This window comes from Euleptes europaea, chromosome 17, assembly GCF_029931775.1.
Source record: "Euleptes europaea isolate rEulEur1 chromosome 17, rEulEur1.hap1, whole genome shotgun sequence".
Lineage (NCBI taxonomy): Eukaryota > Metazoa > Chordata > Lepidosauria > Squamata > Sphaerodactylidae > Euleptes > Euleptes europaea.
The window spans coordinates 28,499,344-28,526,105 of NC_079328.1; the positions used below are offsets into that span (position 1 = coordinate 28,499,344).

General features: G+C 46.6%; 1 protein-coding gene across 1 annotated transcript in view; it reads right to left on the reverse strand.

Annotated features, from left to right (window-relative positions):
* Positions 1–26,762, reverse strand: part of NECAB2 (N-terminal EF-hand calcium binding protein 2) — a 197,963-nt gene that overhangs the window by 117,289 nt on the left and 53,912 nt on the right. Inside the window, exon 3 of the mRNA XM_056862621.1 lies at positions 25,380–25,488. Within this exon, the coding sequence (XP_056718599.1) occupies positions 25,380–25,488 (109 nt within the window). The remainder of the gene's footprint in view (positions 1–25,379; positions 25,489–26,762) is intronic.

A 26,762-nucleotide genomic window follows, 5' to 3' on the forward strand; every position in this document is an offset into this window, starting at 1 on the left:
ATTGTGAGGGTATATTTCTTTGACTTGTTTTCTTTTGTTCCGGGTTTTCTCCTTGGCTCAAATGGTTTAAAAGCTATCATGGAGCTGTTCCTGTTGGCAATAGAGGATAGAACATACAATAATGGGTTTAAATTATGGGTGGAAAGGTACCAGCTGGATATTAGGAAAAATATTTTTACAGTAAGAGTTGTTTGACGGTGGAATCAGCTACCTAGGGAGGCGGTGAGCTCCCCCTCACTGGCAGTCTTTAAGCAGAGGCTGGACAAACACTTGTCAGGGATGCTCTAGGCTGATCCTGCATTAAGCACAGGGTTGGACTAGATGGCCTGTGTGGCCCCTTCCAACTGAATGATTCTACGATACAGCTTCCTATCTGCCCAGCATTACTTTCCACAAACTTAGAACGGCCATAATATCTATCTGGTTTCAAACTATGCTTTTAGCTATTTTAGCTGGACATTACCTACAAATAAGGATTGCTTTGTGTTTATGTATCTGTGGAGCCTTGCTTCCCGATGCCTTCCCACGTTACATTTTTTTGCCCTTGTTATATGGAGTCTAGAAGCCAATTTCTCACTGATTTTGAAGGGTGTAGGCCCTTCCACAGTGGAGGAAAAATTATTTTTTCTTCTCTCAGACTCTGATCAGTTGGCCTCCTATAGTAGCACAGCTTGCTGCTGCGGCTAAGAAAATACAGGCTAGAGCTGTACCTGAAGGCTGAAGTATCTTATTTAGCTATGAACATTTTGTTAAAGTTGTTTTTATGTGCTTCTAACTCTGTTCCAATCTACTGTTCATTATTACTTGATCGTTTCATGAATCTTTTCTTGTGTGTTTTAACCGTAATGGTCCTTGGCCTTATACAAATAGGAGGAGGAGGAGGAGGAGGAGGAGGAGGAGGAGAAGGAGAAGGAGAAGGAGAAGGAGAAGGAGAAGGAGAAGGAGAAGGAGAAGAAGAAGGAGAAGAAGAAGAAGAAGAAGAAGAAGAAGAAGAAGAAGAAGAAGAAGAAGAAGAGTTGGTTTTTATTTGCCGGCTTTTATTTGACGGCTTTCTCTACCACTTAAAGGAGACTCAAACCGGCTTACAATCACCTTCCCTTTCCCTCCCCACAACAGACACCCTGTGAGGTAGGTGGGGCTGAGAGAGCTCTAACAGAGCCTTAACTTGCCCAAGGTCACCCAGCTGGCTTCGGGTGTAGGAGTAGGGAAACAAATCCAGTTCACCAGATTAGCCTCTGCTGCTCTTGTGGAGGAGTGGGGAATCAAAGCTGTTTCTCCAGATCAGAGTCCACTGCTCCAAACCACCGCTGTAAACCACAATACCATGCTGGCTGTCTGGTATTATGGGGGTATACAAACACACTATCAGTGCAGTGCTAAGCAAAGTTGCATCCTTCTAAATTGACTGAAGTCAAGGGGCTTGAAAGGATGTAATGCTCCTGAGGATTGCCCAGTAAAATATTTTGCCCTGTGTGGAGGTTGGCAACCCTAAGTACCACCCTCCAGCCATCTGCCAGCAACTCTCTTCATCCACAAGCTGCCAGGAGGGTTCAAGGAGTGAAAGTTGAGGATGCCCCTCCCAGAACTCTTGACTCAAGACTCCTGACACACCATAAGAGTGGGACAGGGTACATCCCGTCTCTCCTCTGGAGGAAAATACTAAAGTTTTTTTTTTAACTGTTATGCAATATTTTGCTTATGCTACCTTTCTCTTCCCTCAACAGAAAGAAAGAGGCTGACTTTAAATGGCATTCAAGCGAGCAATTCAGCAGTGTTTATGACTCAATAATGGATCTTTGCAGTTTTAGCATCTGATTTATAGTCCTGCATCTGTCTTCCAGTGCTGGGTGTGAATGGCAGCATAAATCTCACAGCTAGCTAAAATGCCGAGTCAGCATCCTGCTACCATGATCGATTTTGCTCTTGAAGCATGTAAGATGTCTTCAGCATCGACAGAAATTAAACATAGCCAAATATAGCTGTCAAGAGTGGGAACATAAAAACTCTGGCTAATGCCCTTTTCCTTTTGCAGATTGTGCTTCAGCACCATGCAGTTTCTCCAGCTTTGAAGAAACTTCACCATTAATTTATGCAAATCAAGCACAGTATGTGGAGCCTCCCAAGGCCAAATATAGGATGTGACAACATTCAAACCAGCTTTGGGGCAATTAACACAAATTCAACGCCACCGTTATCTACAAAACAGCAAGAAGTCTTCTGGCCCTTTTAAAGACTAATGAATGCACTGTGGCGTAAATATTTGGGAGCTAGAACTCACTTGAACAGATGCATGAAATGTTACAGCTGCATGGGGAAGGAACGTGGTAATTGTGATCTAGCTGAGAAGAACTGCCGACTTTCTAGGGTTGCCAGGTCCCTCTTGGCAACCGGTGGGAGGTTTTAGGGGCGCAGCCAGAGAAGGGCGGGGTTTGGGGAGGGGAGGGGCTTCAATGCCATAGAGTCCAATTGCCAAAGCGGCCATTTTCTCCAGGTGAACTGATCTCTATCAACTGGAGATCAGTTGTAATAGAAGGAGATCTCCAGCTAATACCTGGAGATTGGCAACCCTACTACTTCCTCTTCCCCTTCTTCAAGGTACCTAATAGAAGCCATAGAGCTTGCCAGAGGTGCAGATATTTGGCATGAGCCAAAGGGTGACAGCCAAAGAGAAAAGGCCCTTTAGTAGTTCTCCTGTGTCCTTTTTACCTTTTTGCTTTTGATTTCCTAGAATTTGCTTTTAGCTGGCGGAGAGAAAGAGCCTGAGGAGGGCTCTTTCTTGGGGCAGAGCCTGAGGAGGGAGGGGTTTGGGGAGGGGCAGAACTTCAGTGCCATAGAGTCCAATTGCTAAAGTCCCCATTTTGTTCAGGTGAACTGAACTCTATCTGGAGATCAGTTGTAATAGCAGGAGATCTCCAACCGCTACCTGGAGGTTGGCAACCCTATCTACCACTGAGCCTATCCACCCCTGAGGCTAGCTCTAGAAAACTCTGGAAACTCTACGGTAAAACCACAGAGTTCTCGCTATTCCTAGAGCTACCCTGCATCACTTCTGGGTTTTCCCATGAAGTAACATAGCTGTGCAGATGCTGCAACCATTTTTTTTCTCCCACCACCTCTCACAGCAGCAACAGGCAACTAGGGCTGTTTATAAATTCCGATTTATAAATTCTGTTTATAAATCCCGATTTGCAGCTCCACACCTCCCCAAACAATGTATTCATTTATGCAGATAAAAAAAAAACGTAGTTGCAAGACAACTGACACAGCTGTTCTCAGTACACTTTAAATTTACAGCTCTTTTTCAAGTCACTTCCAATTGCTGTGCAGTTGGGGGAAAGCAGTGTTTAAATTTTAAATATCATCCAAATTCACCTCTGGCTAATATATGCTTCAGGAATATGTCAAATTGCTTCAAACAAATTAAACAGCAGAGTAGCTCAGAGCTTGTTCGCGGAGGTGTTTTTGTCCGCCACAAGCGAATGACAGCAATTTTTGTTTGCGAGATGCCAAAAGGTATTGGGGAAGAGGGAGGGCTACACAGAACCCAAGACATTAAAGGATTTCTTTGAACAGCTTTTTATTTGTAAGATCTCAACGTCTATGGCTGCACCTAAGCTGAGGAAGATATCAGAATGAGAAATATACTACAGGGTGATATGCCAGAGGACGTTGCCACAGGCAACAGCGCTGAAGAAAGCAGAGCAGAGTAAAAATTGGATCTGTGACTTCACTACCTTCTCATCTTTTTTTCCTTTTTCTTTCTTTTTTTGTGTGCTAATAAGCTCTGTAAAAAAATGGATTTACTAGAATATATCCAATTTTTATAACAAGCAAAAAGAAGGTTAGCTAGAGTCAGAGTGATATTGAATCCTGGAAACTCTTCAGTAGGATGGAATTGGGTTTTTAACAGTATTGCCAAGAGAGACGATGTTTACAATATGTGTGTGTGTACATACATACTAGGGTTGCTAGGCCCTTCTTCACCACCGGCGAGAGGTTTTTGGGGTGGAGCCTGAGGAGGGTGGGGTTTGGGGAGGGACTTCAATGCCATAGAGTCCAATTGCAAAGGCACCCATTTTCTCCAGGTGAACTGATCTTTGTCACCTGGGGATCAGCAGGAGAACTCCAGCTACTACCTGGAGGTTGGCAACCTTATACATGGATCACCAGTTTGGCTAGGATTCCCAACTCCGGGTTGGGAAATACTTTTTTGGGGATTTTGAGGGGCAGAGCCTGAGGAGGGTGGGGTTTGGGGAGGGGAGGGACTTCAATGCCATAGAGTCCAATTGCCAAAGCAGCCATTTTCTCCAGGTGAACTGATCTCTGTCGCCTGGAGATCAGTTGAAATAGCAGGAGAACTCCTGCTACTTCCTGGAAGTTGGCAACCCTAATACATACACATACATATATCAGGGGTCCCTAACCTTATTGGGCAATTTTGGAAATTTGAGAACAGCAAAATGGCTGCCACGAGGGGGGACGATCACAAAATGAGTTCCACAAGGACTCTGCTGAATCATAAAACATTGGGAGGTTCCATAAAATGCCAGGAGGTTCAAAACGGGGGTCCCTGCAGAGAGTGATGTCTCCCGGGTCCTTTTGAAGCACATCTACTTCTACTGGAAGAAAGACAGATTTTGGTCTTTGCTTTGCAGAAAAGTCAAACTGGCACCAAGAAATGAACTGACAGATGCCACACCTCCCTTGGGGCGCTATGTTGGGGGTAGCGTTGCCAACCTCCAGGTGGAGCCTGGAGTTCTCCAGGGATTACAACTAATCTCCAGCCTACAGAGATCACTTCCCCTGGAGGAAATAACAGCTTCAGGCTGTGGATTATATGGTTTACATCCCTGCTGAGCTCCCTTCCCTCCCCAAATTCTGCTCTCTCCAGGTACTGTCAACAAATCTCCAGTAATTTTCCAAGCCGGGGCTGGCATCTCTAGGACACATACACACAATTTAATTCCCCAGACACACTAATCCTCCTGCTACCTACCCAAAAACCATCACTGGAAAGCCCTACCAAATGCCACTTCCTTACAGCTTGTTTTAAAGATCCCACATGAAAATATCTAACAAGTTGAAAGGTGCGGGCTGTGCAGATTTATGAAGAGTAAGGAATAATGGATTTGGAAATCCCCCCGTCCAGCTTGAACCATAATTGTCTCAAGGGTTTTAGCAGTCTAGTTTCCCATTCCCCATCTGGGCTCCCCCAACCCTTTAAATGGAAGTGGTTAGACCCTGGGGCATTCTCCATAAACAAGTCATTGTTGTTTCAGCATTTGCTGTGTGTGAATTGCAACAGAGAAACCACACATTGGTGGATATTGAACCACTGAGAATACTTCTTTTCCTGGCCATCCACTTTCCACTCAGTCTATTGGAATTGGCCAAAGGTATATCTCCAACACTGTGTCCCAGTTGGAGCTAATTACCACTATTATTGTATGATAGCATGTGACCACTCCCTTGACCTCATCTCTCAGGGCCAGCCCAAGTTTTTTTTTGGAACCCTAGATGAACTATGTCTTTGGCTTCCCCATTCAACGGAGAGCAAAATGGGAAGTCTAGAATGAATGTTTTACTTAGTGGGCATTGTTCAAAAGGAACAATGTCAAAAATAAAAAATAGATTAACTCTTCAAAAGCTCTCTATGTTCCAGCATGGCACCTACAGAAGACTAGAGTTGCCAACTCCAGCCTGGTAAATTCCTGGAGATTTGAGGGCGAAAGGTTTGGGGAGGACAGGAACCTCACTGGGGCATGATGCCATCAAGTCTACCTACTAAAGCAACCAGGGGAACTGATCTCTATAGCCTGGAGCTCAGTCATAATTCCAGGAGTTCTCCAGGCCCCACTGGGAGGATGGCACCTCTACAGAAGACCAAAGTCAACAGATATGGGGATTCTAGAAGCCAGTGAACACCAAGCTTTCCTTCAAGCCAACAGAGGAGGCTTCTCTTGCCTTCTTGGCACCCTTCAAAGTCTGAAACCCTAGTTTTGCCTTGTGGCTGGGCTGGCCATGTTTATTTGGTGGTGGCAGGCTTGATGCGCCACCAAACCTTGGCTTACTGAGTCAAAGTGGTGTTTCACTGCTTGTCCTCACTGCTTATCCTCGGGTGCTATGTGACAGTGGTTTGACTGAGCCCCTATGGAGTGGCTTGACTGAGCCCCTGTGTCCTCGTGTGCTACATGGCAGTGGCTTGACTGAGCCCCTATGGAGCCATCACCTCTACGGGCACGACTGGGCAAGTGAGCAGCAGTGACGGCAGCTGGAAGATGGAACAGCAGTTCAGCAATGACTAGGGTTGCCAACCTTCAGGTGGTGGCTGGAGATCCCCCACTATCACAACTGATCTCCAGGTGAAAGAGATCCGTTCACCTGGAGAAAATGGCCACTTTGAAAGGTGGACTCTCTGGTTTTGTACCCCATTGAAGTCCCTCCCCAAACCGCACCCTACTCAGACTCCACCCCCAAAATCTCCATGTATTTCCCAACCCGAAGCCAGCAACTCTAACAATGACAGCCCAAAAAAGCAATACTCACCACTGTCGGCTTTCTGAATCAGAAGAGGGCGAATGGAGTGGGGTGGGGGAGGACAAAGTGGTGACACTGTGCTTAGCAGTGGGGGGAGAAGATGTGGTACAAGTTCAGATCAGTCATTCATGCAAAGGTGCAGTGAGTAGCACCCTCTATGGGTCCACCAAAGGCTTTGATCGTTTTTATCTTAAATGATTTTTCATGGCACGTAGCAGCAGGGGTCATGGCTCCATGGCAGAGCATCTACCTAGCATGCAGAAGGTCCCACGCTCCATCCCCAGTATCTCCAGTTAGGAATCAGGCAGGAGGGGATGTGAAGGACTTTTGTCTGAGATTCTAGAGAGCCACTGCCAGTCTGAGCAGACAATGCTGATGACCTTGACAGTGTAAGGCAGCTTCAGGTGTTCAGTTTTTGTATGGATCTCTGCTATGCGTTGGAACACAGTTTGGAAATTAGTGCCTTAGGAAAACTTCGGTCTGTGCATGTATCTGAAAAGTGGCCGGGGGAACTTCTGGAGGGCACTGTTGCAGTCAGTCGAGCAAATGCCTCCTTGGGGATCTGTAAAAGTGACAACTCCTTTTCCTCTTCAGCAATCCTAATAAAAAAAAACTTTTCCGGCAATGTCAACCAGATACTGTTTGCTGAGTCTCCGGAGAGAATAAGGGCCCGGATGCCTTTGTGCTGAAACGGAACAGTTGCCTTTGACAAGGAGAAACTCAGTAGAGAGGCTGCCAGCTGTGTGATTTGTTTTCCTGTGTGTTTTTATTCCTGACATTGACACAAAAGGCAAACAGTTGTATCTTCTTTTTTTAAAGGAGAAATGGATTGCAAATGGGTAAAACAAGAGAGCAGCAGCTGGGGAGTCACTTCTTGGCGCAAGGAGTAGATGGCCTTCTGCTTCCCCCCTCCACCATTTTCCAGATCTGAAATAGCCCTGAGGCAAGTTATTTGCTCCAGGAGTGCATAGGGTTGCCAGCCCCCGCCCCAGCCACCTGCGGAGAATGGGGGGTAGGGTTGCCAGATCTAGGTTGGGAAACTCCTGGAGATTTAGGGAAGGAGCCTGGGGAGGGCAGGGACCTCAGTGGGGTACAACGCCATAGAGTCCACGCTCCAAAGCATCCATTTTCTCCAGGAGAACATTTCTGTAGTCTGGAGATGAGCTGTAATTCCAGGGGATCCCCAGGTCCCTCCTGAAGGCTGGCATCCCCAGGGGGGCTGCGTGTGCAAGCATTCAGTGCATTTACAGCCCCCTGGGACCATTTTGGGTAGGGAAAATGGGGGGGGGGAGAAACCTTCCTCCTCCTGTACCTCAATCTGAACTTGGCCACTGCTGCACTTCCAAGTTGAGTTCTCAAGGGGAACTTGCTGCTACCTGCTGTAAGGCTGTGAGTCCCCTGTGGCAGAAACGTTGTGTATATAATGCGTGCTTTGGCCCTGTGTTCCTGACCAATGCACTTGGGAGCTTATGGATGATTGTAAGTGGCTCAATTTCATCTTCAACAAAATGAAGGGTATTTAAGGCTGAGGCAACATATAATGCTTGCAGACCCTGTACAACATACAATCTACCAAAGTAATATATGTGACGCAGCCCAAACAACGATGTATTTCCCTCCACAGCTGTAAAACACTTGCTCTAATTGGCCAATAAGCATTTGTTATAGAAGACAGACTGCCTGGGCTTGGTTCTGGTTAGGGTTGCCAACCTCCATGTACTAGCTGGAGATCTCCTGCTATTACAACTGATCTCCAGCCAATAGAGATCAGTTCGCCTGGAGAAAATGGCCGCTTTGGCAATTGGATTCTATGGTACTGAAGTCCCTCCCCTCCCCAAACCCCGCCCTCCTCAGGCTCCACTCCAAAACCTCCTGCAGGTGACAAAGAGGGACCTGGCAACCCTAGTTCTGGTTAATCTATAGTTCTAGCTGGTTTTGATGATTGCTTGGTTTGATTATACCTTCAGAGTGCTGCTTTAAATGCTTTGTAAGTTGTTCTGATTGAGAGCTGTGAGTGGCACCAGAATTACTGACTGACTGATTGATCCATTGATCAATCAAGCTGTTCAACTGGCTTGCACTGCTCTGGGAAGACGCTGAGACCCACTGAACTGGATTATACACATAAATACAGAGGAAGCTGTCACTGCAGCCCAGAGCTGGGGACAATCAATTGTACTCAATAGAATTTTAAAATGAAGATCGGGCCATGTTAGGGTTACCAACCCAATGCTGGCACTCAGCGGCACATTGCCGGGCACAGGAATAAAGGACTCAGTACCTTGCTGAAGTGTGATGTCACTTCTGGAGTGAAAGCAGAAATGACGTCATCACAGCAGTGCCCTGTGATTCAATAAAAACTCTATGGTTTAACTCATCTACAGTAGATATCATGATAGATTTAGGAAGTCTGAAATGTCTCTTTTCGATGCCATGGTTTGGTGTCAGAGCATTTGCTTTGTTCGCCCATTTTTACTCTGGTGTATGTGATCCAAGGCAACAGAGCAAACCTCCAGAAGCCAAAATGAGAAGAAGAGGCACAAGTGGCATATGAAATGGCCAGGTGTCATTTGCGAGTGCCACTGGTCCACAGATTTCTTGAAGTGTGGCCCCCTGATCTGGACACACTACTCCAGATGAATATTGCATAGAATGATTACTTCTAATAATTTTGATATGATGCAGCTGAAAACTAAAGTTGCCTTTTTTGCAGTTGCATTACATTGCTGATTCACGTTCAGCTTGTGATCAACCACTATCTTGAGATCTTTCAAAGAAGAAGAAGAGATGGTTTTAATATGCCGACTTTTTCTACCTCTTAAGGAAGAATCAAACCGGCTTACAATCACGTTCCCGTCACCTCCCCACAACAGACACCCTGTCAGGTAGGTGGGGCTGAGAGAGCTCTAAAAGAGCTGTGACTAGCCCAAATTCCCAGCAGGCTTCATGTGTAGGAGTGGGGAAACCAACAAGGTCCACCAGATTAGAGTCCGCTGCTCATGTGGAGGAGTGGGGAATCAAACCTGGTTCTCCAGATTAGAGTCCACCACTCTAAGCCACCACTCTTAACCACTACACCATGATGCCAGGCCAGGCATCCCCCTTCCTGTACCTGTGTGTTTGATTCATTTTGCCTAAATGCAGAACTTTACATACGGTAGTGCTCAAGAGGGATCGACACTCAGATTCCATGTAAGACAGCTCCATTTGTTCATCTCCAGCATAGTCCTAAAAACTGTGGCCTAAAAATTCTATTGATGGGTATGGATCATTTCCCCCCTGCCCTTGGGAAGCTCACCTTGGCAAAACAAGTAGAGTTACTTCCACAAAAAATGCCCTTTTAACATAATTTGGTCTCGCACATGGGGGGGAAAACCCACACACAATAAAATCACAAAACCAGTGAAGCAGAAAGACGCTAGACTTTGCTACTTAGTGCAAGGCTCCGAGTCTGGAAGGAAAGTCATTGTTTTTTTTTAAAAAACAACCTCCTGTCGATAGGAACCCAATTGTCAAGAGGATTTCAGCCTTGTCTACAGACTGACCTTGTTATGTTGTCAAGGTGCATTTTCGTACAGGCCACTGGCTGTTTTGTAAGTGCCAGTTTTAGTTCTGACTTTCATTTTTCAAAAGGTTCTTTCCGTAGCACTGCCCAACATTTACTCTCTGGCAGAGGGTGAGCCGTTCACAAACAAACCCTTAAATTTGTGTTGCCAGCTCTGTGTTGGAAAACACCTGGAGATTTTGGGGGTGGAGCCTGAGGAGAGGAGGATTTGGGGAGGGACCTCGGTAGGGTATAATGCCATGGAGCCCATCTTTCCAAAGTGGCCGTTTTCTGTTTCCTATATGATTTACAGCAGAGGTGACATTCTTTTTGGATCACCTGGAGGTTGGCAATGGCAACACTATATGTCTTAAATGGCTGACTCACACATTATAGAACACACAGGATGGGGAGTGTTATTTCCCTATTGGGGGAAATGGGGAAATAACTTTCCCCCAGCGCTGTTTTATAGTCTGCCTAGTAAACGTTGTGATGTAACATCACCCCATGAGTCAGTAATGACCAAGTTCTTGCAAAGGGAACATCTTTACCTTTTTATAGCACTATTTTGGTATGGGGAAACAGCTTGGGGGCAAACATTCTGCCCCTGTGGAGTCATTCTGAGCTCAAATGGTCTCTCCTTTTTTTTAGCAGCACTTCCCACGGGCTGCTCAATAGCTGTGGGGAACCTGAATTGGGTCTGGGATGCCTGGACCCAACACTTTAAAAGCCCTGAGTGACGTTCCTTTAGTTTTGGCGGCAGGAGACAATCCCACATTTGAGCAATTAAAAAAAAAGCAATTAAACATATCCTAAGCCGAGTTCAGAGATAATTAATGGGGAGCTATCGCTTGTTAATGTCTTCTTCTTGATGTAGTTTATTTGACTTTTCTCTCCCATCTCCAGAGCTTTGCTTCAGCGAGCTAACCAACTCCCAACGGATTTGCCTGCTTTGTCTACCCAAAATAGTTTGAGATTTCTCCTCAATTGGTCTGGCCAGTACCATATTGCTGAATTCCCCCCCCCCTCCCAGGATTCCCACATTGGTTTGCAAGGCGATTCAAATGCCTCTGTTTGCTTCTGACTGTCAGGCTGCTATCTCGGTTTCGTTATTGCCTCTGTCTCTGCGTTGTATTGTCTGCCCCCCAAGGTCGCATACCTAGGCCTGGGAACCCAGCTCCTGGGAAACTGTATTCAGCCTGTACGTGTAATCACCCGCCTTTCCTGCCTTATAATATCTCCCAGCTAGTGAGCCTCTCATAGCTGTCATTTTATTCGTTTGCACTGTATGCCTAATTGGCCAGTAAAAGCCATCTGTTTGGACTCTATATGACTTTGTGGTGATTTCTGGTTCTGTGGGCCAAGGGCTGACATTATGACAGCTATCTCTTCACCATTCTACTAGCCAGGCTGGAGCCCAGGGGGGTTCGCCTGCCACTTGGATGGGAGCTATGCAGCTCTCCAGGTGATCTACACCCTGGAGCCCTTCTCTGAGGATCCTACTCTGTTACAAGACTTAATCGCTGAACTTTTCCGGACGACCCGAGAGGTTTGCCGCTTGAGGGGACTGGTACAGAAACAGTGGCAATCTCTTAAAGGACGTCTCTGGATGTTAACGTCGGAGGATACTGATGCTCGTCTAGATCTTCAGGACTTGGATCAATTACTGGACGATGCCCGATTGGCGACTGAGGATTTACAAATATTAACTGGACTTTTGGATAATCTTATTTCTCGAGAAACTCTTTCTACCATGGCGGGAGCCCCACCGGAGGGTTTTTCCCTGATCCCGGATGCAGCCAGCTGTCAGGCTGAGGCCAAGCGAGTCGCTATTAGCACCGCTCTTCTCCTTGTGGAATGTACAAAGGACACCCCGGTAGCCACCTTGGCTCAAGTTTTGACCTCGACCTTCGGAGCCGAGGCACCCGCACTGGCGGTTCGAGTACAACCTCTGCTGGGCGGGGAACCCGACCCCATACTCTCACTCCTGGAGACAGAACTTTTGCCGCGCATTACGGCAGAGACTGCCCTGAGACTTGAGAACGCCAAAGTTCTTGCGGATCAGCAAGCCGCCGAAGCGGCTAAGGTCGCAAGAGAGAGAGAGGCTGCGGAAGCAGCCAGGGCGGCTGCAGCAAGGATTAGGAATCAGGCGAACGTGGACACGCGCCCTAAGGGCAATGTACTAGGGCTATCAGGTCTGTCCTTTTCCCCGGCGTTTGTCCCGCCGCGCGCGACTCAACGCGCACGCCGTTTGGCTGACCGACGTCGAGACTCAGAAGAGTCTGAAGACGAGGATTTATATGGGGATAGCTCTCAATGGGCCACAAGCTTCCGGACCAGTAAGCCTCATCTTACTGGTGGCCCAAGTGAGGAGGCTCATTTCTTAAGAGCCCAGAATCGGGAGCTCTCCGACCGTGTTGATCAACTCCAAGACGTAATGGAACGTATGCTTCAGGAGAACAGGCAATTACAACAAACCCTGATAGCTCTGAGACAGCCCGTTCCGATACCGGGTCAGGGGGTACCCGTACAGCCACCCGCTAATGTGCCTGCTCCACCCTTGCCTCCTGGAGCTCCTGTTGCTCCTCCGCCCGGACCACCCGTGCAACCACCCGCTAATGTGCCTGCTCCACCCTTGCCTCCTGGAGCTCCTGTTGTCCCTCCGCCCGGACCACCCGTGCAACCGGGTCAACCTGCGCCCGGCCCTTGGAAGCAACTCAAATTGAGGACTACGTATGACGGATCTCTCGAGACTTTGCCTTGTTTCTTGCATCAAGTGGACAGTTATATGCGAGAACAAGGACAACTTTTCCCCACGGAAGACAGCCGGGTGCGTTACGTAGCTTCCCTTCTGACAGGTAAAGCGGCTGACTGGATGGTCCTCCAGTTTGACACCCGCTCTCGTGCTATTCGTTCCCTCAACAACTTCATGACTGCCCTGAGAAGGAGGTTTGAGGACCCCTTCCTGGGGGAAAGAGCCAAAACGGAACTCTTACAATTAAAACAAGGCTCTGCTACAGTTCGAGAATTTGCCGATGAATTTCAACGACTGGCAAGTAAAATTGTAGGTTGGCCCGAGACCACCCTGATCCATCATTTCAGGGAAGCCTTGCATCCTGACATTCTGAACTGGTCTTACATGCGAGGCGATCCCGATACCCTCGAAGACTGGATCCTATTAGCCGAGGAAGTGGAAAGCCGCCGACGCTTCATTTCTCTCGTCCGTCAAAAGCACAAGGAAAAAGGCACCCAAAAGCCTCAACCCAAGGCACCACTGCTCGTCCCACGAAATCCCCCACGTCCGCCCCAGGAACGTAAAGCCCGATTTCAGAGGGGTGCCTGTCTTACTTGCGGAGAAATGGGCCACTTTGCAGCCGTTTGCCCACGCCGCCAGGAAATATTTCGTCCCAGCACGACAACCCGCGCCCGAGGTCGTCCACCACGCAGAGGCACCGCGGCCACCCGCAGCGCAGCTCCGGGAAGACCCACACCCTCTGCACTCCATGCCGGGGACCCAGCCTCCCTGCCTACTACCAACGACCCCGCCGGGTCTCGGATTACAAGTGCCCCATTGGGGGACGATTTTCCCTCTTCGGATGAGGAAAATCCTTGGATTTCTCCAGCCTTAAACCTGGAATCTCCCCTCGACTTGTCAAAAAACGGCTCCGGTCTGTGGTGAATGGAGCGTCTCCACAGACCTCTCAGGATCTTCCTATCAAACCGAATGCTCCTACCAAAATTAAAGACGTGGACTCCACCGTCTACGTGGATGCAGTTTTACAGCAACTTAACGGTGGCCCACAAATCCCCGTCAAAGCACTAATTGACTCCGGTTGCTGTCGCACTCTCATAAGCGAAACCACTTTTGCTGCACTCAGAGCCGACTCTGAGGCTTTACCCGCCCCCGTCCAATTTGCCCAAATGGACGGAAGCCATTTCCAGGGGGGTCCAGTTGATCACCGCACCATAGGGGTGGCAATGGGAATTGGTTCCCACTGGGAACAAATAGACTTCACTATAGCCCCTATCCGATTTGAAGTGGTCTTGGGAATTAACTGGATTAAAGGACATAGTCCCAGTATTGATTGGGAAACAAACACTATCTCCTTCGCTAGTCCCACCTGCGGCCAGCATCGGCAAAACTTTGCTCTGCTATATCCGCCCGTTCCAGCATTAACCTCTACTGCCCCAGCACCACCGGCTCTACCCGCTGTGTACCGGGACTTTGAAGATGTCTTCGACCTTAAGGAATGTGATGCCTTACCCCCCCACCGGGCCTCAGACTGTGCGATTGAAGTGGTAAAGGACTGCACATTAACCAAGAGTAAGATTTACCCTATGAGCGCTTCCGAGCGCACTGTCCTCCGGGACTTTTTGGACAAAAACCTCGCCAGAGGGTTCATTCGCCCTTCGAATGCCCCAAACTCGGCCCCCGCGTTTTTCGTCCGGAAAAAAGAGGGCGACCTTCGCCTGTGCATTGACTTCAGAAAGCTCAATGCGGTTACCCAGACCAATGCCTATCCTATCCCATTAATATCCGATATTTTGGGACAATTACAGGAAGGCCGTGTGTTCTCTAAATTAGACTTGGTGGAAGCTTACTACCGAGTCCGTATCCGCGAAGGGGATGAGCACCTCACTGCCTTCTCTAGCTGTTTCGGAATGTATGAATTCCTTGTGATGCCGTTCGGATTAAAAGGGGCCCCGGGGGTCTTCATGCAACTCATCAATGAAATCCTACATGACCTTCTATATCGTGGGGTGGTGGTCTACTTAGATGACATTCTCATTTATTCGAAAACTATGGACGAGCATGTGGCTCTGGTCAGGGAAGTTCTGCAACGCCTGCGCAACCATCAACTTTTCGCAAAACTTGCTAAGTGCGAATTTCACCAAAGCAAACTCACGTTTTTGGGATACATCATCTCCCACCAAGGTCTTCGCATGGACCCCGCCAAAGTCCAAGCCGTCCTCGATTGGACTCCCCCCACCAACCGGAAGCAAGTACAGCAATTTCTGGGATTTGCAAACTTCTATCGAGGATTCATCCCTAACTTCGCCCAGGTGGCTCTACCCATTACGGACCTACTGAAAACTAAGGGAAAAGTAAGCTCGGCTGCCTTGCCCTCCGCGAAAATCCTATGGACTGAGCAATGCCAAGCCGCCTTTCTGGCCCTCAAACGCCTCTTCACTTCGGAGCCGGTGCTACAGCACCCAGACCCAAATCAAATGTTCATTGTGCAAGTCGATGCTTCCGATGTAGCCATGGGAGGGGCTCTCCTCCAGCAAGGACCGGATGGTCTTCTTCACCCTTGCGCTTACTTTTCAAAAAAATTTGCGCACGCTCAATTAAACTGGCCCATCTGGGAGAAAGAGGCCTCCGCAGTTCATCATGCTCTGACTCTATGGCGACAATTCTTGGAAGGGTCTAAAGTCCCCTTTGAGGTTTGGACCGATCACAAAAATCTAGCTGCCCTCACGGGGTCCCATAAGCTATCAGCGAAACAACAACGGTGGGCGGAGTTCTTTGCGCAGTTCCGTTTCACCCTGAAGCACGTCCCTGGGAAACAGAACGTTCTTGCGGATGCCCTCTCCCGTTTACCACAATATCCGGTAAAACTCGAAAGACCCACCAATTCTCTGTTCACCCCTATGCAACGTGGGGCTCTACCTATGCTGGCTGTACAAACTCGATCCCAGCATCAGCACACCTTACCCAACGTACAACTTCCGCCAGCTCAACCGGCTGCCCAGCCGCCACCGCAACAAACCGGAGTTCCCGCCCTTCCTACCCCTCCGACCGCCCAGCCGCCTGCAGTCTGCGCGCCGCCGCACGTAAGCACTAGCCCCATAACTGTTTCTAAGATCTCCATGGCCGACGGGGGGGCCCCCTCCAAAATCCCCATCTCCGAGTCCTTTTTAACTGTCCTTCGGGACCAGTGCCTTTTAGAACGTTCCGCTCATACCCTACCCCCTGGTGTTTTGGAACAAGGAGGATCCTGGTACAAGGACTCGAAATTGTATGTCCCCAAGGCTCTCCGAAAGGACGTTTTACATTTAGCCCATGGAGCCAAAACAGCTGGGCACTTTGGGTTTCTGAAAACCCTTCACTTATTGCGCAGACAGTTCTGGTGGGGGGGAATGCGTTCCGACATTGACTCCTTCATCCGCAGCTGTCCCGTTTGTGCCGCTGCGAAACGATCGCAGGGCAAACCCCCGGGACTGCTACAACCTCTTGAAACGCCCAGCAAACCTTGGGAAGTGATTGCTATGGACTTCATGACTGATCTCCCTCTCAGTGGGGGTAAAACTGTGTTGTGGGTTGTTACTGATTTGTTTTCTAAGCAAATACATTTAATTCCATGCGCAGGGATTCCCTCTGCTCAGAAACTGGCCCGCCTCTTCGTGACGCATATCTTTCGTTTACATTCGTTTCCGCGTAAGATAATTTGTGACCGCGGCAGTGGTTTCGTTTCTAAGTTTTGGAAAGCTTTCCTCAAGTTGGTGGGAGTGGAACAAGGGTTGTCTAGTGCATACCATCCTCAAACTGATGGTCAAACTGAACGTGTCAATGCTGTACTTGAATGTTATTTACGCTGTTATGTTAACTACCACCAGGATAACTGGGTAGAACTGTTACCTTTAGCAGAATATGCCTACAATAATGCCATGCATCAATCCACAGGTTTTAGCCCATTTTTTGCTGTGTATGGACAAGATTTCAGTCCCATCGCTCCTACAGATGATATAGAGGGGGAGGGGAACCCCGACATTGCCTCCTGGGCACACGCCCTCCGTACCACTTGGCCCTGGCTCGTTAGCAACCTCGACCGAGCCAAACGTAAATACAAAGCACAAGCTGACAAACATCGCTCCCCCGGGGGTGATCTGCAAGTGGGTACTTTGGTTTACCTTTCCACCAAAAATCTCCGTTCCACCCAACCGTGCCATAAGCTCAGTGCTAAATACATTGGCCCTTTCCCCATCACCCGGGTCATAAACCCTGTCACGGTGGAACTGGCTCTCCCCAAATCCTTGAGGCGTGTACATCCTGTTTTCCACATTAGCCTCCTCAAACCCCATGTTGCTTCTCCACAGTGGCATCCGGACCCACCTCCTGCGCAACCCATCATGGTGGGGGGGGAGGAACACTTCGAAGTCTCCAAGATCCTTGACTCCCGTGTTCACCATGGCAACCTGCAATACTTGGTCCGTTGGAAACATTTCCCCCCTGCCTATGACGAATGGGTACGCGCACAGGATGTCTCCGCCCCCGACCTCGTCGACGCCTTTCACATTGCTTACCCAGATCGGCCAGCCCCCTTGCGAACTGGGAGGGGGCCTTGAGGGGAGCAGAATGTCAGGCTGCTATCTCGGTTTCGTTATTGCCTCTGTCTCTGCGTTGTATTGTCTGCCCCCCAAGGTCGCATACCTAGGCCTGGGAACCCAGCTCCTGGGAAACTGTATTCAGCCTGTACGTGTAATCACCCGCCTTCCCTGCCTTATAATATCTCCCAGCTAGTGAGCCTCTCATAGCTGTCATTTTATTCGTTTGCACTGTATGCCTAATTGGCCAGTAAAAGCCATCTGTTTGGACTCTATATGACTTTGTGGTGATTTCTGGTTCTGTGGGCCAAGGGCTGACACTGACAGAATGAAATGTGGCATAGGCAAGGAGCTGAAAACAGAGAAATGGAAATGCGAACAAATGAATTTATTCAGGGCTGGGTTTAGAATGTCACAAGTGGTAAAATGCAACCTATACATGTCCTAAAAGCTTTAAAAAAAAAAAACTTTTGAGCAGAGACAGCATGGTTACCCACCACTCTAAAGACTTCCAGGAAGAAATTTTTTTAAACACTCCAGAATTTCAGGTCCTCTTTCACACACTGCAAAGTAGCAAACCCTGGTTTTCCACTGAAGAGACCCCTGAATGTAGGACAATCCTTCTTTTAAAAGGTTGTACAAGGAGGGTTTTTTAATTTTAAATGTTTTTATTTCAAGAATAAAAGGAGTGAACATAAAAGGGGGTGGGGGGGATGGGGGATTATAATAATGCATCAAAAATCTTATATCTACTGTTCAATTATATATATATATATATATATATATATATATATATATATATATATATATATATCTACCCTGGGTGTGAATATACCTTATGTCCCAGTTCAATCTCTAACACTCTAGAATCTAATGTATTTGTTCTCTATTTCTATGTTTCTGTTGAGCTTAAACAAAAATACATTTTAATAACACATTTTTAATATTATTCATATCAAACTCCTCATAGCTTATGCTGTTCTTCCAGCATGATAAAGCCTCCAATTTAAAAACAAATTCTTCTCTGGGTCTTTTATTTACTAGATTAGTTAGTTTTGCCATCACAGCATATTCCACCAATTTATTCTTCCATTATATATTGGTTGTACAAGTTTTTGTTATAAAAAAAATTACTGTATATAACTGTAACTTGCATGCAAACTTAAGATGGCTTCCTCTTTTTCTTGACAGCACATGTGGGGGGAAAAACCTGGTCTTCCTTTCAGGTAAATAGGGTGAGGCAGATTAAGGCTGCCAGCCTCCAGGTCCTAGCTGGAGATCTCCTGCTATTACAACTGATCTCCAGCCGATAGAGCTCAGTTCACCTGGAGAAAAATGGCCGCTTTGGCAATTGGACTCTATGGCATTGAAGTCCCTCCCCTCCCCAAAGCCTGCCCTCCTCAAGCTCTGCCCCAAAAACCTCCCACCGGGAGCGAAGAGGGACCTGGCAACCCTAAGGCAGACAGAGCCTTGCAAGGATTTGGAAATAAGGATGACGCGCTTCTTTCAGAGATCTGGAGGTGTACAGAAAGCCAGTGTAGAGCCTTAAGAAATAATTTTTATTTATTTTTTAGGGGGGAAAGCCGCCTCTTCAGAACCTAGCTGGAGGCGCCACTGCTGGGGGTGCCTTACAAAATAAAAATAATTTTAAAAAAAACAGAACATTAAAAGGCATTACTTAAAATCCAGCATTAAAAAAAACAGCCCAGCATAAAAAGTAGACCATATAAACAGATCACTGTGAGCTTAAACTAGCAGTGTGTAGACTAAAATACTATTTTAAGAGTTGCAGTCGTCCAGGAGGGAACTGGAGATCTCCCGGAATTACAACTGATCTCCAGACAACAGATATCAGTGCATAATATGTTTTACTAAGCCACTGACGAAGGCCTGGGGGCCGAAACACGCTTGGCATTTGGTTTTAGACGATCAACCTTGTATTTGTTGCCATAAGAGCTTGTTTTTAATATATGAATTTGCTTTGTAATAAATATATTTCGATGTTTAATTTTGGCTCACCCAACCTTTTGGGAACCTACCCCCAAACTCTCCAGGAATTTACCAACCCAGAGTTGGCAACTCTACCCTTAACTAACAGGCTGGGTGATTAGAAACATTTAATCCTAGCACCTAAAAAAGAAGAAGAAGCAAAGTAGGTGAGAAGGTGAAGTTATAGAGGTGAGGGCTGCAGTGGCGGAGGGAGGAAGTGACTAGTTTCTGAGGGGGGTGGATGAGGGGGATATTTTTTTTAAATTTTTATTGTATATATAGGGTTCAGGAAAGGAAAAAAAGGGAGGGGTAAAAGCAATTCGTCTGCAATAGACGAGCATTCTTATTGGTCTAATATATTCAGAAACGTTTTACATTTTCATACTGCAATAGACGAGCATCCTTATTAGTCAAATATATTCAGAAACATTTTACATTTTCATACTGCAATAGACGAGCATCCTTATTGGTCAAATATATTCAGAAACATTTTACATTTTCATATAACTGGTTACATTGTCTAGTTTCTTATACTATATTCATCTATAAGTTGACTGATATATGAGGGGGATATTTTCTACCAGGCACAATGAAATGACGTGGCCCTACGAGGGACTGCATATGGGGAGCAAAAGAGGGACGTGAATCAAAGGGCGAAAACGCGTGGTCGGTTATAGTCTCCTTTATTCCCTGTTTCAGCCAGGTTCGAACGCATACGTTTCGCCGAACGTGCGTTCGATCCTGGCTGAAACAGGGAATAAAGGAGGCTAAAGCGACCGTGCGTTTTCACCCAAAGATTCCTTAAATTAAGCACTTCAAAAATTGCAAAAAGAAAGGAAATTTGTGTCTGAAGACTTACAATCTAAGCAGACCTGAGCCACAAGAGAAGATCAGACAGACAACTGAAGCGTGTGAGACAATCTACAAAGTACAAAGCAAACAGCGCCTTCACAACAGCACACAATCATCATTATCAATCGAGGGAAGTTCCATACATATTAAAGCAGAGCCAGAGACATCTTAAGAGGTAGGAAAGCAAAGAAAGAACTCCGAAAAGGGCATTTAAAAGCGTAAAGGGAAAAGTGTGGCAGACGGCTGAGGGAAACGTTCCAGACCTAAGGACTCCAGAACAGAGAGATATCAATAAGGTGTCCAAAGAACAGACAGTGAAAAAGAAGAAAGCACAAGAAGGGTGAAAAAACAAACGTATGCCCAGGATGACAATTTGGGCTGTAGGGTTGCCAGGTCCCTCTTCGCCTTCGGCGGGAGGTTTTTTTGGGGCGAAGCCTGAGGAGGGCAGGGTTTGGGGAGGGGAGGGACCTCAATGCCATAGAGTCCAATTGCCAAAGCAGCCATTTTCTCCAGGGGAACTGACCTCTATCGGCTGGAGATCAGTTGTAATAGCAGGAGATCTTCTGCTGTTACCTGGAGGTTGGCAACCCTATTGGGCTGTGTCTAACAAGGAGCAACATGAGTTGATAGAACAGATAGGAGACTCCATTTTTGACACTGGTGCTGTGGTTTGAGCATTGAACTAGGACCTGGGAGACCAAAGGTTCAAATCCCCACTCAGGCACAAAGTTCTTTGGGTGATCATGGTATGACGCACCCCCCTTCCAACCACTTCAATATCCCACTCACTCAGCCCGGCCGTATATGCTGAGGGGAAAAGGCGTTGGCCTGAGTATATCTGTGAGGAGAATCATTTCTTCTTCTCCTCCAGTCCCACACCCGTATTTACCTCAGTGAGAAATAGGAGACAAGAGGCTTTTCAACTTAAAACAGACAAAAGAGGGAAGTTTATTTAACAGAACTCACAGAAATAGGTTTTCAAGGAAAAGGCAGAATATTTTGGAGGGAAAACTCAGAGTTGGATTGATACAAGCAAGATTACTTCAGAGAAATAGCTTAGATGTTCCCTTTACTCAAGTTACTTTCAGTTCTCAAGTTTAGTTATATCTCTTCAGAACTATTATACACATTCAGCTCCAGCTTTAGTTCTGTCCCTCAGAACTACTATTCAGATTCAGCTTTCAAAACTGCCATACAGCTTCAGACTCTCAAAACTCTGTCCCCAGCCCACCTCTCTCCAACTACCCCACCTAAGTGGCTGTCATTCTCCACACCTTCCTGCTACTGGAATAGCTCTACCTCAGAGACTAATTCCCCTTTGTGACTTGAGAATGGGCCCTCTCTAACCCAATTCCCACTCCTGTCACTCCCACAGGTTGTGTGTGTCGATAGCTTTGGCTTTCACAGAACCCCTCAGGTTCACAGAGTACGGTCTGGCTTCCGCTCGGTCTTGCTACCAAGCTCTGAATCTCACACAGCCCTCTCTGGCTGGTCTTAAGCTTCCACTACTTTCTCAGCCTCCTGTCAGGCTGGGTCCCATGCTTCGAATCCTCTCACAGCCCTCCTGTCAGGCTGGGTCCCAAACTTCGAATCTATCACAGCCCTCCTATCAGGCTGGGTCCCAAACTTGAATCCTCTCACAGCCCTCCTGTCAGGCTGGGTCCCAAACTTGAATCCTCTCACAGCCCTCCTGTCAGGCTGGGACCCAAACTTCGAATCTATCACAGCCCTCCTGTCAGGCTGGGTCCCAAACTTCGAATCTATCACAGCTCTCCTGTCAGGCTGGGTCCCAAACTTCGAATCTATCACAGCCCTCCTGTCAGGCTGGGTCCCAAACTTGAATCCTCTCACAGCCCTCCTGTCAGGCTGGGACCCAAACTTCGAATCTATCACAGCCCTCCTGTCAGGCTGGGTCCCAAACTTGAATCCTCTCACAGCCCTCCTGTCAGGCTGGGACCCAAACTTCGAATCTATCACAGCCCTCCTGTCAGGCTGGGTCCCAAACTTCGAATCTATCACAGCCCTCCTGTCAGGCTGGGTCCCAAACTTCGAATCTATCACAGCCCTCCTGTCAGGCTGGGTCCCAAACTTCGAATCTATCTCAGCCCTCCTGTCAGGCTGGGTCCCAAACTTCGAATCCTTTCTGTCCCTCAGAGCTCAAGAATGTCAGCTCTCTGGCTTTGATAAATCAGAATGATAATGAACAATTTTTGGGGGAATGGGAGGCTTGGAGAATGTACTGTGAAAATTATTTTTTAAAGGGACCATTTAAAGGATACTCATTGATCCCTTATTCATACTTTGTATTAATTTTTATATTAGGTATTGATTTCATAATGTTGGATACAACAAGAACAGATTAATTAAAACAATACTGGGATTAGTTCCATTAGCAAAAGATTATACAATTTAATTTTAGACGGAAGAGGGAGAGGGGGAAGTCATTTGATTGTTAAATTAGAAATACTGTTTGTTTTTCTCTTTATTAGTATTATATTGTTTTTATGGATATATTAAATGAAGAAAACTAAAAAATTATTATAAAAAAAAGAATGTCAGCTCTCTGGCTCTGCCCACTCTTTGCCTGTCAGCTCTGGCAGCAGATTAACCCCTTATCCATCACACATGGGCCAGTTGTTTTCTCCCACCTCACTAAACAGGCCTTCACAGGAGTTTTTAGACTCTAGCCTCTAGAAACACACTAACTCAACAAAATAGTATTTGAGTTACCCCCAAGGACACAGCTGATGCTGGCTGGTATTTCTGCAAGCAGAGTTACAGATAACAGAAGGGCCATTATCCCAAACAAGCCAATTAAGGTCTTCTATCTAGTCCCTAGATAGAAGGGACAAAAGGGAGACTGCAGCCAAGAAATCAGAAGGAGATTGAGACTGGGAAGGGCAGCCATGAAGGAGCTAGAAAATATTTTGAAGTGTAAGGATGTGTCACCGGCCACCAAGACTAGATTAATTCATGCCATCGTATTCCCTATTACTAGGTATGGGTGTGAAAGCCGGACAGTGAAGAAAGCTGATAGGAAGAAAATAGATTCCTTTGAAATGTGGTGTTGGAGGAGAGGGTTACGGATTCCGTGGACTGCCAAAAAAACAAATCAGTGGGTTATAGATCAAATCAAGCCTGGACTGACCCTAGAAGCTAAAATGACTAAACTGAGGCTATCGTATTTTGGTCACGTCATGAGACGACAAGAGTCACTGGGAAAGAAAGTTATGCTAGGAAAAGTTGAGGGCAGCAGGAAAAGAGGAAAACCCAACAAGAGATGGATTGACTCAATAAAGGAAGCCACAGCCTTCAATTTGCAAGATCTGAGCAAGGCTGTCAAAGATAGGACATCTTGGAGGACTTTCATTCATAGGGTCGCCATGAGTCGGAAGCAACTTGACGGCACTTAACACACACACATCTAGTCCCTACCCTATGTATCTCAAAATGTTACCAGAGACAGGATCTTTTCTGTGGTGGCACCCTATTGACGGAACTTGATCCATATATCCAGCCATATGGTGATGTGGGTTCTCAGTTTTAGGTACAGGTCATCATGTTTCTGTTCACCCTAACTGATGGATGATTTGGTTATTCTGTTGATTTGGGGTTTACGTATATTCCTTGAATAGTAATTTAATTTTAGAATGGGTGGTTGCTTTGTGGTTAACTGCATTTGATTGACTGGTATTTATTGGGAGTGGATTGATTCCAAACTGTGGGGCTGGATAGAAACGTGTTGTCCTACTCGTAGAAAGACATGTTTGGAGCCTGCTCCATGGCCTGAACCGAACCCCGTGGCATTAATCCAATGAAACATTAGTGAGGTTCATCTCCAACTAAGCGGCGTTCCTTTAACACAAGGATCGTTTGCACAAGCAGTAGTGCTGGACAAGGCATGACACTTGCACAATCCTGAGCGCTGACCATTTCTTTCTTTGAAATAACATTCTTTAACTGCATTGTTTAACCAAAAAATTTAAATCAGATATTCTAAAGCTAATGCTATGCCTTGCACAAGCAAAACAGCTGTTGGGAAACAATAGAGTTTCCTTTGTTCAAGAACATACCACAACTTTTAAAAGGCCCATGGTTAGTTTTAGGTATTTATTCAGAAAATGTGTACGCTGCTTTTCCAGAGACATCCTCTTTGCAGCTTACAACTAGTACAATACAACAAAACCAGTAAAACGCAACCATTAGAAACAAAGCCGTTACAGAAACCACTAAACACAAGTAGTAGAGGTCTGCTTGGCATATTGAAGATACCAGGTTCAATGACTGATGTGTATTAAGTGTTGCCAAGTCATTTCCAATTATACAGCCTAACCCTGATTCGTAGCTCCTCGCCAAAAAAAAATGCTTTTCTAACAGTCCCCGACTTCCTTTGCCTTGGAGTCTTGTTTATGAATTCTGTAGTAGTTCCTCACACAGTTGTTTGTCCCCCCCCCACACACACACACACATTCGCTTGCTACCTAATATTCTCACAAATGATAACACTCCTTGAGAGCCAGTGTGGTGTAGTGGTTAAGAACGGTGGACTCTAATCTGGAGAACCGGGTTTGATTCCCCACTCCTCCACATCAGTGGCGAACTCTAATCTGGTGAACTGGGTTTGTTTCCCCACTCCTACCCATGAAGCCCACTGGGTGACCTTGGCCCAGTCACAGTTCTCTACAAACTCTTGCAGCCCCACCTACCTCACAAGGTGTCTGTTGTGGGGAGAAGGGTAGGTGATTGTAAGCCGCTTTGAGACTCCTTAAAGGTAGAGAAAAAGTGGGGTATAAAAACCAACTCTTCTTCTTTGTTGTGTAAGTCTAGTCACTACAAGCTTAAAGTGACTTCTCCATCCATTACCTTCACATCAAAAAGTGAACACTGCCATTTTGCTATTGCTAACCCAGCAGGAGCAGACTGGCCATGAAGGCCATCAGGGAAATTCCTGGTAGGCTGGCAGCCTAGGTAGAGGGGCTGAGGCAAGATCAGTGGCGGACCAGAGGCTCCCTTTCCAGGGCCATTTTTGCCTTCCACTCTGCCCTTTCACGGCCAGGTACCTAGCCCAGTAAGAAACAGAAGCCACCCAGAGCTCCATTAAGAACAGTTGAGGCATCTGAGAGAAACCTACCTGGTGTTGTCAGAATCGATGGTATGAAAGAGCTTCTCAAGCTCTTCCTCGTTAAGAGTCCCATCTGAAAAGAAAGCCTGGAATTCCTCCAGGGACAGCTTCCCGTCATCTGTAAGCAATGAAACGTGAGGCATTACTAACAAACAAAAACCATTAATTGGGGAGGGGAGAGACCTGTTAGCTAATGCACCAAGAAACTGACTTGCTACAACACAAATGACCAACCAGGCTTCCTACAGTCTTTAAGAAGATTGGAAGGATCTCAGCATTTTCTCAACATTATTAGCATCAAATCTGCAGGTGATTTGGATTTTTCCAAAGCTGCCTTTATAGACATCAATATACAGCTGCTTTTTGATTGAACACATACACATACCAGAAAAGAAACGAGGATGCAAGGAGATCAACATGTCAACATTAAAGTGCATTAGGCAAGTGGGGGCAAAAAATCTAGATGGGGTATAGTGAATATCAACCACTTTGGTGCCACTTTGTGAGCCAGCATGGTGTAGTGGTTAAGAGCAGAGATAGATAGATAGATAGAGAGATAGAGAGATAGAGAGATAGATAGAAAGATAGATAGACCGATAGATAGACCGATAGACCGATAGATAGACCGATAGACCGATAGACCGATAGATAGATAGACCGATAGATAGATAGATAGATAGATAGATAGATAGATAGATAGATAGATAGATAGATAGATAGATAGATAGATAATCTTTATTACGGTCAATGACCAGCAAAAGTAACCTATAAAAGCACCAGTTTACATAAATATAGAATATCTGTATATCAGAATAAAACTTGCTGATTCACTTATTAACATGATAAAATCATGAATAAAATCACTTCAGTAAAAGGGGAATACATATAATTAAGAGAAGTGGTTTAGAGCAGTGGACTCTGATCTGGAGAACCGGGCTTGATTCCCCACTCCTCCACATGAGCGGCGGACGCTAATCTGGTGAACTGGATTTGTTTCCCCACTCCTACACACAAAGCCAACTGGGTGATCTTGGGCAAGTCACAGTTCTCTTAGAGCTCTCTCAGCCCCACCTACCTCACAGGGTGTCTGTTGTGGGAGGGGAAGGGAAGGTGATTGTGAGCCAGTTTGATTCTGCCTTAAGTGGTAGAGAAAGTCGGCATATAAAAACCAACTCTTCTGCTTCTTCAGGTTGCAGCCAGGTTATGGTTTTTAAGTCAAGAGACGAACTGGTTTGCCGTTGCCTGCCTCTGTGTAGCAACCCTGGACTTCCTTGGTGCTTTACCATCCAAGCACTAACCAGAGCTGACCCTGTTTAGCTTCCAATATCTGATGCAATTAGGCCAGCCTGGGCCATTCAGGTCAGGGCATTACCCACTTTAGGGATGTGCAAA